At 37.6% G+C, this 24,845-nt stretch overlaps 1 protein-coding gene across 2 annotated transcripts in view; it reads left to right on the forward strand.

The window, feature by feature from the left end:
• The first annotated feature begins 3,842 nt into the window (after positions 1-3,842).
• ntrk2a (neurotrophic tyrosine kinase, receptor, type 2a) overlaps positions 3,843-24,845 on the forward strand; it is a 56,676-nt gene continuing 35,673 nt past the window's right edge. The window contains exons 1-12 of one of the 2 annotated variants that reach the window (XM_053504454.1): positions 3,843-4,288; positions 7,204-7,278; positions 7,362-7,433; positions 7,579-7,647; positions 8,591-8,739; positions 14,270-14,406; positions 14,631-14,763; positions 14,864-15,163; positions 16,536-16,562; positions 16,696-16,707; positions 16,836-16,873; positions 17,009-17,108. In XM_053504454.1, the coding sequence (XP_053360429.1) occupies positions 4,104-4,288; positions 7,204-7,278; positions 7,362-7,433; positions 7,579-7,647; positions 8,591-8,739; positions 14,270-14,406; positions 14,631-14,763; positions 14,864-15,163; positions 16,536-16,562; positions 16,696-16,707; positions 16,836-16,873; positions 17,009-17,108 (1,297 nt within the window). In that variant the 5' untranslated portion in view covers positions 3,843-4,103. The remainder of the gene's footprint in view (positions 4,289-7,203; positions 7,279-7,361; positions 7,434-7,578; positions 7,648-8,590; positions 8,740-14,269; positions 14,407-14,630; positions 14,764-14,863; positions 15,164-16,535; positions 16,563-16,695; positions 16,708-16,835; positions 16,874-17,008; positions 17,109-24,845) is intronic. The other variant, XM_053504455.1, reaches the window with a different exon arrangement.

Consider the following 24,845-nt stretch of genomic DNA (forward strand, 5'->3'; position numbering starts at 1 on the left):
AGGCTGTATGCCAAAGAACCAGGATAAGCTAATAGTGTAATCATACAACCATAAAGAACAACATCATTGTTGTGTAAATCGTACAAAGGTGTTCGGGTCAAACTGGGACTTTTGATTGTGCAGCATAAAAGAACGCAGTTATAAGAGTCAAAAATGACCTTCATTTCTTTATATAACCCCCTACTGGAGACATGATCAGAATGCCTAATTCACATTTACAACACTGGCCTCCCAGGAACTCCTTTAATGGCCCAAACAATTGGAAATGACCTTACCGAAGAGTTGTTGCAAGAAGTCCCAGCTGAGTTCCTGTAATGTGAATGACAGCAGTGCAGTTCGCTCAGAGCCACCTCGGTTGGGATCATCACAGGTTAACTTTGAATAAGCTTGTTTTAATAGGTTTTAGCTACTATAGTAAAGACATAGACATGGGTGTGTATGGTAGATGCAAACCTGCACAAATTAAACCACAGATTAAAATGTGCGCATTCATTGATTTGACAAGCTTTTCTGTGGTTAGAGTTTAAGTAAAGAGTTTCCAGTGTTAGTGCTTTGCATCAGTCAGAGAATAAACTTCCTTGGAAGGAAGAAATGTGTAGCTGCTATATTGTAAGTGATAACAGGAACTTACTTGTTTCATGGACATTCACAACACAAAAAAGTAGCCATAAAAGTACTTTTAAAGTAAGTAAACATTATGATACTTGCCAAATTGCTATAAGAATAATAGAATGATTTGTGATGTGCTGTTATTAAACATTGACTTTAGTTCAAGTAACTTCATATCAGGCCAAAGTGCAACACTATGGTGTTTTTTTTTTCTTGTAACAGTACTCAAGTGTTTATCTCCTAACTTTCTGTCAGATTATATCATTAATCAAAGTCGTATTTTTATCACTCATTGCAATTAGGCAAATTAAATAAAAAATAAGAATATGACATAATCTTTAGTTATTATAAAACAAGTGTGATTTAACTGAATGATTCAACTTTGTTTTAATTAGATTTACGCTTTATAATCGGTTTCGAAGTGACATCATGAAAATCGAGCCCTTTTAAGGGGTTTTAAAGAGACAATAAAAATAACTATTTACTCAACACATGACTTTTAAATGTGTTTACTAAAATACATGTATTGCGTCCTTTATCATTAAAAACTTATAACAGCGTAATGCAAAATGTCCTACAGCTAAATAAATGTCAGATTACTGAACGAAATCCCATGATGCGCTGAAACAGGCCAATTATTCAGTCACAGTGTAAAGTGAAATCATCATTCTCAACAAAGCAATACACATTTTTAACACTATTGCCTCCTTCTGGTTTTTTTTTCTTATTAAAATTGTTTTTTATTCTGGTAGCCTATATTTAACCGATGAAGCAGATTTTTTTTGGTATAAATATACACAATTATGGTGAGCATGGAAATTTGATTAATTATTGTAATTTTCATGCAGTATTTTTGTCAATGTTGTTTTTCTTTGTTGGTCTGTAAATAAAGCAATACCACACCCAGCTTAGCATAGTCAGACATTTTGCCTGATGGTTAAACATTACCCAAAAAAAAAATTATTTAACACAATAAGGCTAAACATTCTACGTGACATATGGAAATGTGCATGTAAATCACATTTGAGGTGCATCAAGTATCTCTGTGTGTAGTCTATAAAGGCTGCAGGATCGAATTAGACTCAGCTTCACTTTATCTGTTCTCCTTTCTTAAAAATAAAAAAGCAAAAATACATGAATTGAATGCATAAAAGGAAACCAATGACCTTGTGAAAAAGCACATACTGTACATTTCAGATGTGATTGTGAGTTATACTGTAAGTAATTATATATAACATGCAAGAAAAAGAAGAAGAAGCAAACACATGACACGATATATGTCATGTGTTTGCATGTGTTCCCATGTGTAAAAAAAAAATATATATATATATATATATATATATATACCTGTGTATATACAGTAAATAAAGCATTACATTTGTTTGTAAAAAGTCATTTGTAATATGGATAAAATCACACAATAAATTGCAAAAAAAAAAGTGCAATCACATGAAAATAAGTGAATTAAACAAAAAATGTTTGATGTGAAAAAAAAAATCATCATGTGAAGAGAAAAAGCACATGGGAAAATAAAAGAATGTACAATACACACAAATCATCTACATGTAAAGAGAAAAAAACATGCATGTGTAAATTCCACACAAAAATTATGTGCGACTTTTCTACTTCAAGTGTGTTAGTATGATGTTGAGTCACAGCTAGGCTCAGGAACAGCTTAAATACTCTTCAGCATTAATTACTGTATATGGAAGATTTACTAGAGCAAAGATCTGTGTTCTTCCAAAACATTTCCCCTCAGATGGTGATGGCCATCTCTATCTGACAGGTTGCTCGGAAAGCTTCCGTAAATGCTCAGTGTGTGTTGAGAGCTGCTGACTTTAACAACCCCTACAGTATAAATCACTTTACAAGTTCAGTGATCCCTCTGTTCCTGTTGATGTTATCGGATAACGGAGTTATACTGGAAGACACCATTCTCGTCAGGATAGAAATGTTTCATTACAGAGTAAAGTTGAGCAAGAATTTATTTAAGGAAATTGCTGGTTTTGGGGCATGCTTTTAACAGTAACGGTAACAGTATTTATCACAACAAATTCTCATTGATCATTTTCTTGTGCCAGAATTTACATTGGGCAGCACGGTGGTATAGTGGTAAGCAATGTGGCCTTGCACCTCCAGGGTCTGGGTTCGATTCCTGCCTTTGTGTGCATGAAGTTTGCATGTTCTACCTGTGGTTGGTGGGTTTCCTCCTGTACTCCAGTTTCCTCCCACAGTCCAAAGACCTACAGAGGCTGATTGGTGATCCCAAATTGCCCATAGTGTGAGTGTGTCTGTGTGTGCCCTGCGATAGATTGGCACCCTGTCCAGGGTGTACCCCACCTCATGCCCTAAGTCTCCTGGGATAGGGTCCAGGCCCCCATGACCCATGATGATTGAGAGTGAGTAAGCGTTTACATTCACAGCATTTGGCAGACACCTTACCCAGAGCAACTTCGATTTTTATCTCATTAAACATCTGAGCAGTTGAGGGTTAAGGGCCTTGCTTAAGGGCCCAACAGTTGCAGTAGGGTTTAAACCTGGGATATTTCGATCAGTAGTCCAATGCTTTAAGTAGTCCTAGGCTTAGAGATTTAACAATCTTTAAAGATGTGACAATGTTTATGTCATAAACAAAGAACGGTCACAACTAAATGGCACATCGACTCCTCTGGTACATTTGGAAGAGGCCCTTATCCAAAGCGACTTCATTTTCATCTCATTAAACATCTGACTATTTGAGGATTAAGGTGGCAGCATGGTGATGCTGGGGTTTGAACCCGGGACATTCCAATCAGTAATTCATCACCTTAACCTCAGAACCACCCCTGGCCCCTATCCCTGCTGTGTTGTTATGTGTATGAATGTGCCATGTGATGTCCTGGCATGCATTCCAACTTTCCACCTAGCTTTCTAGGGATAAACCCATGGTGGATTAATCATGACTCTGACCATGATTGAGCACAACCTTGAAGATCCTGAAAAAAAAAATGCCGTGATGTGCAAAAACCATAATGTGCACAAGTCTATGTATAACTCAGTAGATTTCATAATGCATGACCTCTTCTTCTCAGGTTTTCGGTCTAAGCCTAATAGATGCGTGCTGCCTTAGCACTACGTAATGCGCTGTCCAGAATCCATCACTCGCGCTGCCTCTCCTCCGCGCGCCTCCGCTCCTCCCACTCGGTCGCGCTCGCGCATCCGCTCCTCCGACAAGCGGCGCTTCTTCCCGACGCGACGCGCGCGCGCGCTCTCTCCACACGTCTCGAGCTCGCGGGAGGTCAGAACGCACGTTCCGGACAAGGAGGAACAGTTAGAAAGAGAGAAGACCGCACTCCAGGAAAGGATTTAAAATAAAAAATAAAAATAAAACACGAATAATAATAAAAAATAATAACAATAGAGACACGCGTGAAGACAACAAGTGGCGTCGATAAATCTGGCGTCGCAGAAGCGGGGGTAAACCTGCTGCGCGCGCGCGGGGCTCCGGTTCAGGCATGGCGTGGTGCTGGCGGCTGGTGTGCGTCGCGGCGGCGGCGGCGCTCGCGCTGTGGAGGCCCGCGGAGTCGTGTCCCGGCACCTGCACGTGCACGGGCTTCAGAATTTACTGCGCCGACACCGAGCGCAGCATTGCGGCTTTCCCCGAGCTCAGCGAGCCCGAGATGGAGAACATCACCGACATGTGAGTGCGCAGCTTTTCTCTGCTCATCATGCAAACGCTCACGAGCTTCTCACCATCACTGATCTATTAATAATAATAACAATAATAATAATAACCGCACTCAGCGTGAGCGTGCTGTTCATTAATCACTTGTTCCTCTGTCATCAAGGACAAGCAGGAAAGAAAATGACATGAAAGTCAGACAGCTTTTCATCCAGTGCATTTCTGCATGCTGAAAAAGAAATATGCAGAAGATATCACTGCAACAGTCTGTTATTCTGTTATGAGAGCTTAAAAAGAGGAAAGAGTTTTAAGGGCTTTTTTGTTTGTTGTTTGTTTGTTTGTTTGTTTTGGGGTAGAGGCGGGTGTTGGCATGTTGTTGTTAAACAGATGACAGAAATTCCTGATGTAATGCACAGCATGAGCCCAGCTTATAGTGTGTAGACCTCGGGTAAAACCTGTCTATAAACAGGTTAAATTCATCTATAATGAAAGCTTTAATGAGAGGCAATGTAGTATGTATGAACACACACAAGACAACACAGACAACTTTTACAATGTTTAAAATTTTTACAGTTTGTTTGTACAGTATTTATACACACACTGAAGATTATGGTGCATTTCCCAGTGAAATGGAATTATTCAGCATACCATGTATATAAAGTAGTTTAAACTAATCATTACTTTGTTTATATTGCTTATTACATAGCAATTATTTCTATGTCTATATATCAAACTCTTACTTAACCAATTTAACACAAATCAAAATCAACTTCAATTTTATTTTTATATACAACCTTTTATTTCATTTAATATAATCCTATACATATACATGTTATTATACAGGCTGTGTCTTTACGTATAATGAAAATGAACCCTTTTTAACAAAATCTAACTTCATGCTCAAAACAGTCATTTTGCAATCACATACGGAGTCGTCTCTCACATTCATTATAAACTCGTGTTAGCACATCTGCATTGCACATTGCACTTTGAATGAGTTCTTTTAAATGATCTTTGTGCTGTTGTTTATGGTACACCGTGGTGTATAACTATCATCCAAACTATGAAAAATTTTGGAAGATCTTTTTGTTAAAAGTGTTAACTTGGCACTATGTATGGAGAGCTTGGAGACACCCTGAAGTTAATTCCATAATACACATTTTGATTGCATGATTATACTCTATACGCCTTAATTCAGCCTTTATTTGAACTAATAGAAGCAGGTTTGGATTAAATCTGTGATTGACAAAAGTATGTTTGGTTGTGAAAAAGGGAACGTGATTTCAAAGGCTGTAAACCAAGAAAGTCTATTTATTTTTAAAATGTAATACATTTAATTGTAGATCTGAATTAATTAATTTTGTTTGTTTTTTTACAAGTGATGCAATTAGAATCTATTTAGATCATCTTAATATCACTGCTGGTTCTTGGATCAAGGACAATGATGCACTGTCGCCCCTAATGCTCTTCAGAAAAATAGCTTTTTAGAAAATTACCTGTTTGTTTAAACATTTCATTCACTAAAACAGAATGATTGAAACAGTAAATTTAGCAGCAACATGAAAGGAAACCATAGCAAAGGCGTAACGACCTTGTTTACCACGGATCCAAGAGAAGCCACAAAAAAGCATGAGGTTTAGTTGATGCATAATATACAATTGGCCTAGAATTGTGCAAACAAATCCTTAAATGTTTAATCGTCCTAGACAGTGAGCATTCGATTAATCCCGTGATTAGTATTGATGTAAGAGGTGTTTAATAAAGCAGGGCTTTCACATGATCATCAAAAAAAATAAGGTAACTGGGATAAAATAATGTAAGAGTATTTTATACATGCTAAAAATTCTGTAAAAGTTTTATGATTACATCTAATTACTGTGAACGCAATTTCAATGATTTTTTTTAGCATTTTCCAGTAGTTTTCAGTATTTTTATAAATAGAATTATAATGATAATTACGGTTTATTTTTACAGCATATGTAATAGCCATGTCAGGTCAAGGCGCTGTGCAATCAAATGATGAAAAAAGTAAAACCAATGTAATGAAATGTATGCAATAAAGAAATGCATGCAATATAAAAATAAAAGTATTAAAAATTTACTTTATTTTTATTTTCAAAATAATAAAAAAAAAAAACAAACATGCAGTTGCACAACGATAAAATAAAACATTACCGTAAGTAAGGAGATGCATGTACAGCTCAAGAGCTTTAGTTGATGTTCATATTAAATATTTTGACAGGGAAAAGTGTGATCTCAGTTACTGGGTCTGTTTGATAGTTGTTAGTGCCAGAATGGCTGACTTGAGCATTTCTCAAACTGCTGATCCCCTGGGATTTTCACACACAATAGTCTCTAGAGTTTGTGCAGTTCTGTGGGAAAAATGCCTTGTTTGATTGTCAGTGTCGTTGATGACAGATGTCAAAAGAGATTGGTTGGACTGGTTTAAGCTGACAAGAAGGCTATGACAATGAAAATAATCACTCTTTACAACTGCGATGAGCAGAAAAGTATCTCAGAAATGTAGGTTACACGTCCAGGCAGCTGAACATTTGGAAACATGAATGTGAGATTAAAAGATAAAATAGAATAACTTTAATATGTTAGTTTTTAAGCCCAGTTAATTAATACATATGTTAAATAATTCACAGTATGAGCTCAGGTTTATGTTTCATACTACTTATTGGTTATAGGAGTTTCTTTTTTTAACAGTATTTAATAGATAATATTTTGATTAGTAAAAAAAAATTCTAGTTGTGCCACTTTAGCCTTCAGAGAAGTATTTATGCTATCAGACTTGAATTCCTTAAGCTGGAGCATTTTATCATGTGTAAGTGATTCATGCCTACAGATTTCAACGGCAATGCAGTATTTCGTTATTTTATTTCCTTGTAAGATCTGTTCTTTTCCTCTTTTTTTTGTCTGATTGACAGATACATTTCTAACCAGAGCAGCTTCTCTTCCATCAACGATAAAGACCTGACCTTCTACCGAAACCTCAGAAACCTGTAAGTAGGCTTGAGATTACACTTCCAATTCAACTTCTTCATGTCTATATAGATTGACATTAAATTTATCATTTCCCCTACAGGACAGTGATCAACACTCGGCTTACATACGTGTCACGGCAAGCATTTCAGAGCAACGTCAAACTGCAGTACCTGTATGTGCGATATATTCTCATCACTATGTTTCATTTTGCATGGTTTCCCTAGAGACAAAAAAACGGATAACAAGAATTAATTACAAAGTGTCCTCCTAGCATGTTTAGTTGTAGTTGCAGTGATAATTGTAATTGTCATGTGCAGGAACCTGAAGGATAACAATCTGTCATCACTCTCCTGGAAGACGGTTCACCATCTGAACATTTCTTACCTGTGAGTTATATTAACAATGTGTATGTAGTGGTCTGGAAAAAACCTTCACATCGCTAGGCTGTGTGACGTTTTAATTCTATACTGTATATTTTTGAAAATTACTAGAATATATATTTCCCTGTAGCATGCATGTCAACAAGAATTGAAATCTATGCATGCTATTACATTTAAAGAGTGCATTTTCAGTCCCACATCTACCTGTACATGTTTAATCATAATTTAATCTACTTGTTGGAAAACGACATTACAATTAAAAGTTGGCGAAAGGAAATGAGTTCTTACATGGATTATAAACATAACCAGCCACATCAGTCTCTGTCTCATTAAAGGTGATTCGTGGAGATTCGTTTTTATCCAACCAGTTTTGGTCTGTTGACTGAATATCTCGTGATTAACGGGTCATTAAAGCATTTTTTTAAACTCTTCTCGTCTGTAAGTGCTGTTCTCCTTTTTGATGAGGACGTGATGGCGCAGAAGTGTAGCGGACATTCAGATTGCCGGTATCTGCTTACAAATTTAATTGATTAGGCTTGTGCCCATTTTGCTCTGGCACGTAGCTGTCCACCAACTTGAAAAAAAAAAAAACCCTGTGTACGGAAATCACTCTCAGCCAGACATCTTTAGGCCTGTTTTTCTTACTGTGCTTGTTAAACTGGCTCAGTATCTTTATAGGCAGAAAGCCAACGAAAGGTTATAAAGTAGCCTAAATTGAAATATCTCTACATAATGTGGGTAAAAAGCATTTCTGTTTACCAGAAACTACAGATGTCAAAGTATAGCAATGGCAGAAAATCCCGATTTTGGTCAATTTCGTTCCAGACTTTAACCACAGTAATATCCGATGGGGTTTTCCCAGACCGCCACTTTTTTCCCCCATATTTGTAAAAGCCTGTGTGTGCATGTGTGTTTATGCTCGTATCCTCATATGCATGGTGTTTTTCAGGCTGCTGTCTGGAAACCCGCTGCAGTGTTCCTGCGAGAACATGTGGTTGAAGCAGTGGAAAGGCGATGAGTCTGAAGCAGCCGAGCTCATGTGCGTGGAGGAACGAGGGAGGAGGAGGCATCTGTCCAAGCTCACTCTGCCCAACTGTGGTAGGACTCCGATTGAATAAAAGAAGCATTCCTGGTTTTCGTTGAACTGCGATGTTCCAGATAAAGAGATTTGTCCAGAATTGTGCTTTAACATGCCACTGGACCAGGTTGGTTACAAGCCTGGAACAGATTTATAGCAATTGCACATAGGGTTTTTTTTTTTTCAACCGGTGAACCCATCTAAAATAATGTTGGGGTAATATTAGTAAGCATTTTTGCAAACTAAATATTGCTCTGATAATGTGCTATATGAATTCTTTTATAACTTAATCATGTAAAGAAAGGCATCCCAAAACAAAGAATCATATTATTATATATAATCAGTTATAATTTTCAGTTGTAGGAGAAAATTACGCTAACCTTTATGGGTTATTAATTTATTTTTTCGTATCAATATTACGGATATTGCTGTAACTATGAACAATGAATTTGTGTACTAAAATGGTACTGGGAGTCGCCTTCAAACAAGCAACATTTCAGTTAGGCTTAGTCAGTTAAATTAGAATTAATAATAAGAGAAAGAATAATAAGAAAATAATATAATTATATTATAGAAATAATAAGAATTCATTCTAATTAATACATTAATAATAATAGAATTAATAAAAAAGACTAAGAATAATAAGAGAATAAATAAATTGAATAAATATTTATTTAATATAAATTTACTTTTCCTTAATAAAAATATACAATTATGAATCCTCAGTAAAAATGTATTGCGCTCAGGGCTTGGAAGTGAATAAATAAAATAATAAAAAAAAGAATTATGGATTTAACACAAATGCACCATTAAAAAGACCGGTGATCTGTGTACAGTTAGAAAATCAACAATATATACAATAATTACATGTCTTCATTATATTATTATTATTGTAATATGTATGTTTTATATTCATAATTATATATAATATTCATAGATTTCTCAACGCAACTTGTCTTTACAACATTATTATTATTATTATTATATAAATATATATACTTTTATTATTATTATTATTATTATTTACATTATTGAGGATTTAATTGAAGTAAATGTTAAATTATTCACTCATTGCACTTTGATAGCTTACAATACATCCTGTTAAGTACGCACTACATTTCTATATAAATTAATATAGAATTGTTTCCATGTTGCATTACTAAATTAAATTATATAATGAGAAAGAAATTATAAAGCAAACAAATATCACATTTGCAGAATAGATTAATCAGGACATCATGTGGGATTATAGTAAATAGTGACATTTATCCTACATTTCATTATAAGTTCTCGGAGTATTCCAGCTTTATGGAGCACTATTATAGTTTATCAGATAGATATAGCTACACTCACTGGCCACTTTAATAAGAACACTTGTACACATGCTCTTTTACGAGCTGGTTCTGCGACAGCATCCATAAAATCATGCAGATCCGGACCAGCAGCTTTGTGTAATGTTCACATCGGCTGTCAGTACAAGGGGAAAAATGTGACCTCAGTGATTTTGACTATGGCATGATGGCCGGTTTGAGTGTTTTTATAACTGCTGATAACTCCTGGGATTTTAAAGTTATACTCGGGATGTTGTAATGAAGAGAAAAAAGAAAAGCACCCAGTGAGAGGCAGTTCTGTGGACTGTTGATGAGAGACATCAATGGAGAATGTCCAGACTGTTCTGAGCTGACAGAAAGACTCAGATAACCACTCTTTCTTCTGGACTTTGCGTGAGCAGATAAGTATCTCAGAATGCACAACGTGTAACATTTTGAGGCATGTGAGCTACAACAGCAGAAGGCCATGTCCACTTTCACTTTTGTCAGCCAGGGACAAGAAAACTAGGGATGCAGTGAACAAATGATCACTAAATCTGCACGGCTGAAGACTGAAAATGTGGCCTGGTCTAAGAAATTAAAAATTCTCCTGAAGGACACAAATGACTGGTCTGCCTTTTTGAGCGTTGTTGCTAATCATGTGCACCCCTTCTTTCTTCAAAACCACAATTGACCTATTTTCCTATGGCTACTTCCATCATGATATTGCACCATGTGCATGGCCTTCCCAGTCACTGGATCTGAATCTGAAATCCAATAAAACACCTTTTTTTTGCAGCCTAAAAGTGCACCCGATAAATCAGCAGGAAATGTGTGATGCAATAATATCAACATCTCAAAGGAATGTTTCCAATATCTTGTGGAATTCATGTCACAAAGATTTGAGCCTGTTTTAAGAGCAAAGGGAGGCCCTACTGAGTATTATCATATATATACATACATGAGCCATAACATTAAAACCACCTGCCTAATTTTGTGTAGGTCACCCTGTCTACCTTAGCAGCTCTGACTCGTTGAGCCGTGGGCTTCACATGACTACTGAAGGTCTGCTGTGTCATCTGGCGCCAAGGCTAACAGCAGTCCTGTTAGTCATTAGGTAGGGTCTCCATGGATCAAACTTGTTTGACAAGTACACCCCACAGATGCTTACTGGGTTGGAGATCTTGAACTCTTTGCCATATCCCTCAAACTGTTCCTGAACTATTTTTTCACAGTATGGTTGGACGTATTACTCTGCTGAAAGAGGTCACTGCCTTTAGGGAATGCTGATGCCATGAATGGGTGTACATGGTCTGCAACTATGTTCAGAGTGTCAAAGTAGCATCCACATGATTGAAGGTTTTCATCACACTGCCTCAACCTTTTATAGGTAAGGGATGCACACATGCCCCAGGCAGTTCATGAGATGTAAAATCAAACCAGGCCACCCTTTTCCATTTCTGCATGGCCCAGTTCTGGTGATCACGTTCCCAGAGTAGGTGGACCAGGGTCAGCATGGCCACTCCGACCAGTCTGTTGCCATCCAGCCCCACTTCTCTATCTTAGCCAGCATTAACTTTTTGAGCAGTTTGGGCTACAGTAGCTCTTCTGTGGGATTGGACCAGATGGACAAGCCTTCGCTCTCCATTTACTTCACGGGTGATGATAACATTGTCACCGGTTCACAGGTTGTCCTTTCTTGGACCACTTTTGCTAGGTACTAAACAGTGTATATCAGGAACACTCCACAAGACATTTCATTTTGGACATATTCTGATCTAGCCGCCAAGCCATCACAATGTATCCCTTTGTCAAAGTTGCTCAGGTCGTGATGTTCCAGTTGATGTGATGTTCCACAATGATGATGATGTGATGTTCCACAATGATGATGATGATGTGATGTTCCACAATGATGATGTTTCAGTTGATGTGATGTTCCACAATGATGATGATGATGTAATGTTCCACAATGATGATGTTCCAGTTGATGTGATGTTCCACAATGTATCCCTTTGTCAAAGTTGCTCAGGTCGTGATTGTTCCAGTTTCCAACCAACATGTGGAAATGTTGAAAACACCACCATGTGGAACACCACCTTTAAGGACCGATTGTTCACTTGCTGTCTAATACGTATATTGCTAGGGAGAGTACATCCAGGACAGGCTGCCAATTCATCGCAAGGCACAAAAGCACACACAATTTCACACTTGCACACGATGAAGCACCAATTGGCCTTTAACTAAAATGAAAAACCTTTAAATTTTCATGCATATTTTTAAAGGTATAACCACAAAAGAGAGGATTTCCCGTTCATTCACAGAATGGTTTTAGATTTTAACCCAATAGTGTTAACTATCTAAGGAATTCCTGAGACACTTTTTAGGAGTGTAGGCGGAAACATTATCAGAAGCTAAGAGATGACAGATAAACTCAAGATGTTTGTCGAATGGCTTTTGGAACTAATCCTAACCCAAACTGTCAGCATTCACGTCACATATGCTTAGCTCACATATGCTTAGCTTGTTATGTTAAGGTATATCTTGCTCTAAATGTTATTTTTCTTTAAAAGCTAGCAAAGCTTGCTTAGCCTTATCTCATTTGAATGAAACAGAACTAACTAGCATCTGCCTTCACAACATTCAGTATCATTTTTGTGTTATTGTCTGGTATGAATTAGTAAGTCAATTTATCCGTGTTTGTAAAATCTGGAATGCTGTTTATAATGCTGATTATAAATGAGAAAACAAGTTCAGTCAGCTTGATGTACAATTACTACAAGGGGCGTTAAAGTCAAATCACGACTTGTGATGAAGTTTCTTATAAACGGAGGATAAGAAACGTTTGACGAAATGAAAACATGAATGCTGCAAACGTTTTTAAAGAAGTACGTCTGAGAATGATGATCCTACCCCAGGTGGCAAGGAGCTCACTGGGAACATTCAACGAGAGGAACATCTGATCCTAGAGATCTATCGGTCTGTGGGAACTGTACACACTGTTCACCAACCTCACTTACACGTTACAGGAACTCGACTGGGAGTTAGTGCCACATCCCCCTTACAGTCTTGATCTTGCCCTAAGCCATTTCCAAATGTTTGGGCCAATGACGGAGTTCTTGGGAGGCCAGCTTTTCAGATATGATGCAGGGAGTCCGATCATGAATCCAGCACACTGAGAAAACTTTGAAAATTTAAATGGTGGGATAAGTGCATCAGTGTAGCAGGGGATTGTATATAGAAATACAGCTTGTTTATGGTCTTATAACTGTATTCTGCACTAATTAAAAGTCTCGGTTTGATTTGAACGCCCTTCATAGACATTCAAAATGTCTTGAAAAACTGGAAATCTTCTTCCATCGACGTAATCTGTGGTCGCTGGACAAGCCATGTCTCATCCAGCCATAATCCTCGAACTGGGGGCTGAAGACCCTGATACTTATTGATCCCCAGCTGTCTATTTTAAGCAATTCTTGCCTAAAGGGATGGAGAAAGAGAGAACAAGTAACTGAGAGCATAAGGAAGGCTGGGGGAGAGACAGAGGCAGAGAGTGTGAGTGAGCAAGAGAGAGAGAGAGTATCCCCAGAATACAAAGACAAAGAGACATTTAGCAATGACGCTGCTCCATGGGCATCTTCTGGGTTTTGGCCAAATGCTTTCTCTTTCTGTGTCCTCTCAGATCGAGAAGAAAATGGCCAGTAATGAATGCAAGCATGCTGTTTTTATTCACTCCAGCTTGCAACACAGGTTAAGTGTCATTAGTGCACAGCTTGATCGAGGTCAAGTAGGTTTTGTGTAAGATTTTCACAAAGATTATACAACTATTTGATGGTTTCCAGGGCAGATTTTGGGTATGTTCTCACTGCAGGGAAAAGTGGCCCAAATCAGTGGTTTTTTCACAGTGTGAACTACACAGATCTGAGGATTTGCAACGGAACATCAGTGTGAACAGTCAACTTGGATTTCATTTGACTTTTTTGTTAATCCAACTCGACTTTGGTCACAATTTCGGGCTTGGAAAGTAGGATTTCAGGCGCTGACAGGTTAGGTCATGGATATGGTTGTATTGCCGCAGCAGCACATGGGAATGACCCTGACCAGGCAATCCTAGGAGTGTCAAGAGACACCTCGGGTCCAGGGTTGCTTTGATAAAAAAGCATGAACTATTCTTCATCCATGAATTTGACACCTCTGGTTAAACATAATTTCAATTCATTTGTCTTTTTTTTTCCCCCCTTTACAGTTGTCCCTACAGTCAGCCTCCGTCCCAAAAGCGTAACCCTGATGGCAGGTTCGAACCTAACACTGACTTGTAATGCCTCAGGGATGCCCACGCCCGATATCAACTGGAACACCTGCCCACTTAATTCCAGCCATGAGGTAATTCATGCCTTGCTATCTGTCTGCAAATTGATCTTCAGTTATTTTTAGCAAGTTCCATTTATAGTCCCCATGTACAGGCTGAGCGTAAAGTCCTTCCCTGGTTATGTGCAACAATATCTTTAAAACGATGCTAGATAGAAACAATAATGCTGTGACATTACATAGACCATTACAAGACTTTATGATGCTGCTCCTCATGTCTCTATTACTCTCTTTCTCAGATTGTGACTTCGGGACAGTCGTCCACACTCAGACTCAGAGATCTCTCATCCTTGGACAACGAATGCAAAATCATTTGCAGTGCTGACAACACAGCAGGGGAGAGTAATGCCTTTGTGCAACTCGACATTCACTGTAAGTTATCTAATAATAATGCTCGAACTGTGTAATACCGTAAGATACCATGTGATGTGAACTTAGTGTACCTTGTTCTTCTTTCCCTTGCTGACGGCAGTCGCTCCGACAATCAGCAAGCTCATGGACGCCATCTCCGACCATCACTGGTGCATCCCCTTCAGTGTGTCTGGCAACCCACAGCCGAAGCTGTACTGGCTGTTGGGTAATGAGCCTCTGACCGAGGGCGCCTTCATCAACACCCGGATCCACGATTACTCTGAGCACGAGTATCACGGCTGCCTGCAGCTCGACAACCCCACACACATCAACAACGGCGAGTACACGCTACTGGCCAGCAACCCTTACGGCAGTGACCGCAAATCTGTGTTCGCCCACTTTATGCACAACCCTTGGAACGGTGAGTTCTCTGCTAAGACAAATAACATTTCCAATTGGAGTCAATATTCACCACTGACAGAGGTATAACAATTTCAATTATTTACCTATAGTAGTATGTCGATAAAAAAAAAGCCTACAATTATTAGGTTTAAACTTACTAAGTTGTTCAACTTACAAATACTGTGTCCGGAATTGTGCTCTCAGACCTCTTAGTCATGACATTCTTAAAAAGCTATGAATGTTAGAACAGTTGGACAGTTGTTCTTAAAAAAAGAAGGAAGAAATATCGACGCAAAAAGTATATAGTCAAAATAGTTTAGGTTATGTAAGTGTGAATTTTGTGTCATTTTTCAAAACGCTATAACTTCCACAGTTACACAGTTACAGTTACTACTGTGTAGTTACCCACAGTTTTTTCACAATGGATAAATCAGCTTGCCGATGTGTTTGTGGTCATTTAAGTATGCAATTTGGGGTCACGATGGCCTGGGTTCTATTCCCATGTCAGGTTTTCCCTGAGCTCGGTGGGTTTCCTCCCACAGTCCAAAGGCATGCAGATTAGGCTTAAAGGTGTTCCCAAAATTGGCAATAGTTTGTGAATGTGTGTATGTGTGTGTGTGTGTGTATGTGTGTGTGTGTGTGCCCTGCGATGGATTTGCAACCTGTCCAGGGTGTCCTATCTTTTTTTTGGGGATAAGCTCCAGCCACCCTATTTCACAGAACATATTGCAGATGTTAAGCGATGTATACCTGTAGTTTATTACCTGTAATTATTTATAGTAACTGCAAGGGCAAGAACTCATTTAAAACACATTTAAACCATTTATTCACATAAAAAATGTAATTTAATTTGTCCCATGCACAAGCAAAATACATTATGATACACAGTAAAAAATTACATTAAAATGAAAATATTCCACTAGAAAAATACAATAATGTTAAAGATAATGTTTATAATAAAATAAAAATATTTATCGTAGACAACCATTTGTGTAAGAGAGAATAATAATTTGCCGAATTGATTAAAAGTCAAGAAAATGTATCACGTTTTGCTGTCAAAATGTTCTTTTACTACAGTAAAATCTTATGTTAACTGAAAAGCAATAACCCTTTAGGAAATACATTATACATTTATGAAAGGCTTAATATGGTTGGCTACAAGTAGAATTTCTAACCTCCATGATACTATAGCGTGGCATGATAGAATAGTACCTTATAGTGGATGTTTTATATATGACAATGTCATTACTATAGTGCAACGTTTATTCCAAAGGTGCTTATTTAACATTTTATGTGTCTATAGTATATAACAGTCATGGATAAGTTTCATTAAAAATGTATTCTATATAATAAACGCACATTTTCTAAAAACAATTTTTTTTCTTTTCAAGAAACAGCTACTGATTCACTGTACTATGGTAAGTTGTTCTAATTTTCACAGACTTGTGTATACAATATGATTTCTCGTCTACTGTATGTGCACATATTGTTTTTTGCCTCTTTGTTTCCGGTTCCTGCTTCTATTCCATCCACTTTTTCCATCTGCTCAAGACCCTACTACAGGTACTGTACAATGAAAGTACACACTTCTAGTCCAACACAAATAGCGCGAGAGAACTAATGAGTCTGATTCATTGAAGTTTTTTAAAACTTCGACATTCCCTTTATCATGGCTCTTTTTCTCGACACAGACGACACGCCTATTGAACCACCTGAGGACCGAGTTGCTGTGAGTGTTTCGTTTAGCATGCACACTAGTGAGAATAGCACATTCTCGGTGCTGTTTGATAATCAGAGTGTCTGTGAGTATGTATGTGCGGGAGTGTGGGAATGCCGTCTGTAAATGCTCTGTTCCGTCCCGTAGGTGTACGTGGTCGTGGGAATCGCCGCCGTCACATTCACCGGCTTTGTCCTGATGCTGGTCGTCCTCAAGTTTGGCCACAATTCAAAGTTCGGAATTAAAGGTAAGCACTCATCTGGGTTTTTCCGTCTCCGCCAGGCCTTCGTTAAAGTGTCCCGGCTCTGGACAGGAGACATTGTGCTGGGTTTAGGAGCGGGTCCTTAGGGATGAAAGCATCTGAAGTGTTTCAATAGGAGGGATGAAGTGGGAGGCTGTTCGTCATCTTGTTCTCTGTGCTTTACTAATTGCTTAACACTCCCCCTCACCCCCCTCCCCGATTCATTCTTTTAGCAGCTCATCTCAGAGAACTGTACATCTTCTCTTCTGCTTTTCTGGGTTTTTCTACTGACACTTATGTCCTAAAAGGCTTAACATTAGAGGTGCTGGTTTTAAATGATGCACTAAATTATATTGATAACGCAATTTCATGTTTCAGAGATACATTCGTAGATGATGGCCAGATAAAAAAGGTTGTAGACTGTCCCGGATTTCTGTGCTGTTTCTCTGTAGCTAGGTTTACATGGAAAATCCTGTACTTTAACCTATATTTGGTTATTTACAGTATATTTATAGTACAGTACATACAAAACTCCTATCATGTGAAAGTAACAGTCAATCCAAGAGGACTGCTTGACATTCACTCATATATAGATAGATAAACTCCTGGAATCATATACAATCTACATCCAGACCTTTTCTCAGTCACAACAATGTACATTTTGAGGACTATGAATATTCTTTGTTTTTAAGGACTTCAGTTAGCCCTTGAACATGCTTTATATACATATGCTATGTGAGTAAAAAAGTAAAACAATAATGGTGAAAATTTAGCAGCAAGTTTGCCAGACATCTGTTATATTCTCCATTCTCTAATGAAGGGAACTCAGGAGTTACCTTCTTGGATTCCGTTTTCCAGGAATAAATATATTTTTTCCAGATATTCCTGGATTTCGTTATCCAGGAATATCTGGAAAAATATTTCCAATGGCTCTGAATCTTTAAAGTTTTTTTTTCTTTTTAATCTGCTGATGCAGTTTAGCCCATTGTGAGCACCTTTGTTAATCCAGAGAATTAGTGAGGAAGTTAAAGAGTTAACGCTGACTCATTATGCAAATCCGCTTTTTAGTCATTTTTAGACATTCGGATCCCAAGTGTGCCAAAAAACGTCTGAAAAGAAATTTCCTGTTTTTTGTTTGTATTTCATTTTTATACTGGCTGATAAATGATATACCCCCCCTATTGTGACCTCATATAAGAAGCTAACCTGCTGTACTGTCGTCTGGAAGGGTGTGCCTCCACAGTAGCTCATTTCCATAGACACTGAAATAGTGCATTTGGACGAGGAGTGAAAAAAAAGGTGTTAAAAGCATTATCCGACGTGTCTCTGAGACCTGTACTACCATAACGTTATAAAGACGTTTTAAAAGTAATTATTGCTATAATAGTAGAACTCTATAGGTAACTGTGCTTGGTGGGTTTCCTCCCACTATACAAAGACATACAGATTAGGCTAATTCACGCTTCCAAATTCCTTGTAATGTTTGTGTGTGCGCCCGTGCCCTGATACGGACTGGCACTCTGTCCAGTGTGTACCCCGCCCAATGCCCAGAGTCTACTGGGATAGGCCCCAGGTTTCCCATGACCCCGTACAGGCTATAGAGAATGAGTGAGCGTGAGAGTAATTAATATATAGTGCGACTGACTTCTTCCCTTCCAAAGCTGCTTGTTATATCGTCATATAGTTGTTGCAGAACTTGAATATTTTAATGTCTCATGCTGTTAAAAAACAGGTTTGAGATCGAGCATTAACGAGAAATATCGCCGCTGCAGATGCCGTGCGGATATCATGACACCGATAGTGATAGACAGGAAATTATCCACTTTCTTATTCAGCTCGCATCGACCTGCAAACATGAGGAGTCGCTACTCTGTTTGAGGTTTCACCCAGTTTGTTAATGGATTACTCCTGGCCTCCATTTAAACACTTTTTATGGATCTAACTTTCCAGCCGCTGCGTTATGAATGATTTTGCAGTTGCTTCCTGTGGGGTTTTTTTTTCTGTTCGGAAGTCCTGGATTAGATGTCGTAGATATCCTAAGAGGCTCTTTTTCACACTGTGGTCTGCTTTACAATGTTTGTGCGTTCATGCCGTCGTCTATCACGCGGCAAAATGCAGCGTGCAGCTCCTCTATGCTGACCTTGCTGTAACTGCAGATAAATGCTGGATCACAGAGGAAGTGAGACGAGGGGTGAAACTCGAGCCCTCAGTTTAGGAAGTCTGGGTGTTCTGGTCTCTCTACCAGAAGAGAAAAAAATACCAGCAACAAAGAGGAAGAGAGAGAGGAAAACGGAGCGAGAGAGTGTCCGAGTCAGCAACCTTGCGCTTATCAATGATTCAAAGAGCAGGTATCAGTTTTCTTTGGGGATTTTTTTTTCTTTTGGTCCGGAAATCAATGGAGCTTGTCAAGGTCAGAAGGATCGGTCCTCCACTGGCTCAGCACGCTAGCGTGCCACTTCTTTTTTTTTTCTTTTTTCTTTCTTTCTACTTCCTTTTGTCTCGTATGAGTGTCTTATCACCACTCATAGGAAAAGTAGCATGAGGTCAGTTCGAGGACGAGAAACATTTCATACGTTTAACAACAGATTCGATTTCACAAGCAGGTTTCTCATACATCATCACTTTTAAGGAGATGTTTTCGAGTCCATGCATAGAAGGCTTCATATCCACTAAGTGCAAAAAACTCCACTAATGACTTATAACTGCTAATAACATATTGTTTTATTTAATACAAAACCTCAATGTGGATTCCATGCATCCCATGACCCAATATTTCTGAGGTCAATGGAAATAGTTGGTGTGTAACGCAGTGTTTCACGCTTTTGTGCTGCGTGTGTTACCTTTGGCTGGAATGCTTTCGGAAAAGAAAAGCGGCTCGGAAAAATCATCATTTGCATCATAGCACCGGTAAATTTATGCAGATGTCTGCTGTATCTTGGCTATGATTATCAAGACATTATTCTAAAAAAGAAAGAAAATGGTTTAAAGTTTACTTTAACTCTTTATAGGGCGCTCATTGAAATACTTGGAAATGTCAAATTATTTGATTGTTGTCATTTTTATGTTGCAAATCATTTAAAAAAAATATTTTCTACAAATATGTCTTTTCCTTAAGGTACTGATACTGGCACTTGGAATTGTGGTTCTTTTCTTGATGAAGGATTAAAGTTCAAACTTATCCATGCTACACAGTCTTCTAAGTAGCTTTGCTGGAAAGTGTCATAAGTATCTATAAAACCGGTTAATATTTCATAATTCTTTTTCAAAAAATTAGACTTAAGTGAATGTAGAATATCCAGTTAATTCTGTGCTGAAGTAAATATAGCTCCTTTTAAATGTACATAAGTATTAAAAAAGTAATATGTCAGTGTTTTTTTTATTTGGGTAAATAAATAAATTTTATGTAAAACTTTGTACGGATAACATCACTGATCCAAAAGTCTCTTAAGAAGTTTTTTTTACTTTGGTCGAAAAATATTCAATCTCCGTATGTAGTTTGGACATGTTCATAAATAACGCTACATATTTTGCTAATCAATGAATCAGAAGTTAAATATCTTGTGATCAGTGTTGGGAGACGTTACTTTGTAAAGTAACTAATTACATTACAAAATTACTGCCTTTAAAAAGTAATCAGTTAAATTACTGCATTACCTTCTGATAAAAGTAACTAGTTCGAGTACTTTTCCATTGCAGAAGATAAAAAACTCCTTTGTGATTCCTCATGCATGTTGTTTTAGTTAAGACCTTTATAATTATTGTACCATCATCACTCAGCGAAGTTTGGCCCATAAAAGTGTGCTGGCTTGATGAATGCACCATGGATAGCTAGTGTGCTAATCAGGTACATTAAGTAACATGAGGACGTCATCGTAGAAGGTATTTTTTTCTTTATTTATGATAGTGACTGGATACTAAACTGACTCCACTTGACTGGTGAATGCATTGGCTAGAATTATGCTATGATATTATCGTAATACCGAGGTAGTGATTTGATTAAAACTGCGATTCTTGACAGTGAGCATTGCGGTTGTATGCAGCTCCAATGTTATATACTGTAATAGAGATTTTACATAGAAATCACTTTAAAGTATTGGGCATGAGGGGGTGGAGTGGGATTAAATAGTCATAGAGAGTTTTTAAAAATTCATAGCTATGTACTGTACAGTAGTACCCTCACATTATCACAATTTTGTCTAATTCCACTAGCCTTGCTAGCCAAACTGTGCTGTGAGTAGAAATACAAATCTGGAGTTCTGTACAAATCTGCAAGAACATTGTGTGACAAACTGCTTTCAACACCGTGTGACAAACTGCTACTTAAAAAAATGGACAATGGTAGGCTAATGCAAAGGTCTAATAATTAACTACCATTAAGCAAACCCATTTTTTCCCATGATGTTTGTTATAACTTCAGCATACTCAAGTTGTCAGTAGATAAAAATGTCGTACCAATATATATGTTTTTTTGTGTTTAGAATAGTGTGTGTATGAGCATGTGAGTGTGTACTGTATGTTCCCTGCGATGGGTTGGCATCCTGTCCCCTAAGTCTCCAGGGACGGGCTCCAGGCCCCCCCCCATGGCCCTGTATGTAGGATAAAGCAGGAATGGACGAGTAGTTTTTTTTTAGTAAAATGGTAAAATAGTCGTTATAAATGACCTCTATTGCTAGTAGCATTATCCTTATAACTACACTGCAAAGCTACCGCAACAAATCAAGACACCGAACATGCCTTTGTGTTTAAAGTACGAGAAGAATGTACATGCGTGTTCTAGTGTACTGCTTCTTTCCTGATGTACATATTAATGTACTTCAATTATACACCAGGCTAACCCTTTGTGGTTTAGCATTTGGATCATGGCACTGATTATTCTGAGCTCATACTAATTCCTCTAAAACCCAGGGAAAAAGTGTTCCTGCCACTTCCTCCTGTGGTCTGTGTGTTTAATGTGGTTTAATCACCGAATTCAGCCTGCAATGAGTCACAGCTCTGAAAACTGTTATCACTGACTTGCAACTTCCCGCAGCCTTTTAGAGCGCACTCCCGCCTCAAAGAGTGTGTGTGTGCATGTGTGTGTGTGTGTGTGTTTAGAGAGATGGTCCTGCCTGCCCACCACATGCACGTTGTCATAGAAACGAGCGTCATTGCTCACACTAGAAAAATGAATCATTCCCACAAAGTATAAATCACAAACTGCAGGGTGCACAGATGCACAGTTCGTAGAAAAGAAATCAATCTGATCGTGATTTTTAAACGGTGAACCTCTATTACCTTGAGGAGCTAAATGATACAGATGGCAAATTTGTTAGCACGTAGAAGTATTGCATTGAAAAAAATGAGTTTTTAGAGTACATAGGTAAAAATGTATTCATTGAAAGCTATTAGGATATGCCAATACACTTTTTTTTTTTTTTTTATTAAAACCACATGTGTACCAAGTTGGGGTGTAAGCCCATGACACTATTTATACCTGGATTTGTTCAGTGTTTGAAATATTCACATTGCATTTATTAAATAATTATTTATATACTATATTAAAATTACTTGGATATTACTTTTTTATATGTTATGCACTACATCTACATTTATTATCGACCTTGTTTCAACCAATTATAAGATAAAAGAAAGTGGAAACACTGTTAAAAAAAAACAACAACTGCACAATGATGGAACAGTTCCTCAAACTCATCTACATCAATTGAGTTCTAAAACCGCTTTTAAAACTCCCACTCATGCAAATACGATTTTTGTCTTTTGTTTCTAGTAAATTCAGTTTAGTCCTTATTTTTCTAAATTAGAAAAAAATTATAAATAGATGTTTAAAACAAAATCACTTATTGAATCACTGTTATTCCAACAATGTTTTATCCTACATAACTTTATTAGGTATATTTAGATTTAGAGCACTAAATTTCAAAAAATGAGACGTTCTATCAGCACGAGAATCAAGTTCCCACGATTCATTCGGTTTAACAAATCTTTAAATGAATCAGCTTACCTGACTTATTCTGTTTACCAGCTCTGCAATGAACCGGTTTAATCGACTGTTTTTTAAAATCAGTGAATCATTCACATTATCCCTGATCACTGGCATTCACTACTCAGCAGGATTGTTCAGAACAGCACCACAGGGGATTCAAATGGGTAAAACTGCAGGGGATTTAAACCCACAACCATATAATCCTATTTATTAACCCTGTCACTGCCTAGATACAGACCTCGCATGTTTTTGGTATCCAAGCATTTCTTTATGTTTCGAAGGAAGGAGGCATGTGTGAAAATGCCTGAGGCAGATGGAGACTTCTGAATATTTGCTAAGATCAGTGTTGAGATTAGAGCCTTCAGTGGATAGATGTTGTCATTTTAATATCACTCACCTATTTGTAGCACATTCTCACAGACCACTCAGTCTCTGTCTCTCGTCTATCAAGTTCACTTCGGACTCGGAGGGATACTGTTAGCCAGAAAGCACTTCTGAGACTCCACGTAGGCCTATAAAACATTTTCCGGACCATAAGCACCTGTAAAAGCATTTCTGTCTGACTCCGGTCCAATACAGACTACAGCACAGTATGCAGCGATACAGCTGAGTGTTAACCGTAGTCACTTTGTATGGTTACCATGGCGATTTAGCTTTTACCAGAGTATAGACAAAGAATTGCTAAAGTTGGTTTATTAACAGCCCTATAAGTACCGTGTGTAGTGTGATCACTGTATAACTTAATATGACTGTTTTGAGGCACAAGCAATGTTTCTTAAAAACTTCACCCAAGCAATAAAAGGTCTCCGTCAGACAATGTATTCAAGAATTTTAAGTAAATGTTAGCATTGCAAAGGTTTTGTTAACGCAGGACAGTTTAAAATATATGAGATGTGTTCAAGTCAAACTGGGACTTTTGTTTGTGCGGAGTAAGAGCTTAGTAAAACTCCCTTTATCTTTCTATATAATACCTAATGCTACCCTAATGTGCTTATCCAAGTGTTCAACTAGGGCTTGGATATGTACCATTGAAGTAAAACGTTTTCTCAGTGCTATGATCAGACATCCTGATTTGTGTCTGAAACTCTGGCCTCCCAGGAACTTTTTTTAAATATATATATTAAAGTAAAGATCCTTTTAAGGAATTCCTGGAAGGCCAGCGTTTCAGATGCATGGCAGCACTTGTTAAAAACTAGGCTGTAGCAGGCGATTATATAGAGAAATAAAGCTAGTTTTTACTTTTATAACTGTGCTCTGTTATTCTGCAAAATCCTGCAGAGTCCTGGTTTGACTATATATAATTAAATAACAAATTCCTTGTTATTTATAGTCTGTGAAATTAGAATGCTAGCCAATCAGTAGCCAGCATTTAATAAACTGGTAGAAACCGGTAGAATTGGTTGAGCATTAACTTGGTTCTCTAACAATTGATCTCAAAATGCCATCATACATTAATCACTGTCCTAATCCATTAAAATATTATTTCATAAAGAGCCCTAAACAGAACTTAATTTTCTTAGTGATTTTATTTTTTTGTCCCAAAATATAGATAAGATCTTACTGCCTACAAAGCAGTCATATGAATGACATCGCATATATTAAAAAAAAAAATAATTTCACCTTAAACTATAGATTTTGAACATAAGAATTCAGTTACTATATCTCGACTATAAAAAAGTTAATTAAGTCAGGATCATTGAAACTTTTAGCTCGTGCCTGGTGTACAGGAGATTCTAAAAGTGTATGAAGTCCAACATACA

The sequence above is a fragment of the Clarias gariepinus genome, chromosome 9, assembly GCF_024256425.1.
Source record: "Clarias gariepinus isolate MV-2021 ecotype Netherlands chromosome 9, CGAR_prim_01v2, whole genome shotgun sequence".
Classification (NCBI taxonomy): Eukaryota; Metazoa; Chordata; class Actinopteri; order Siluriformes; family Clariidae; genus Clarias; species Clarias gariepinus.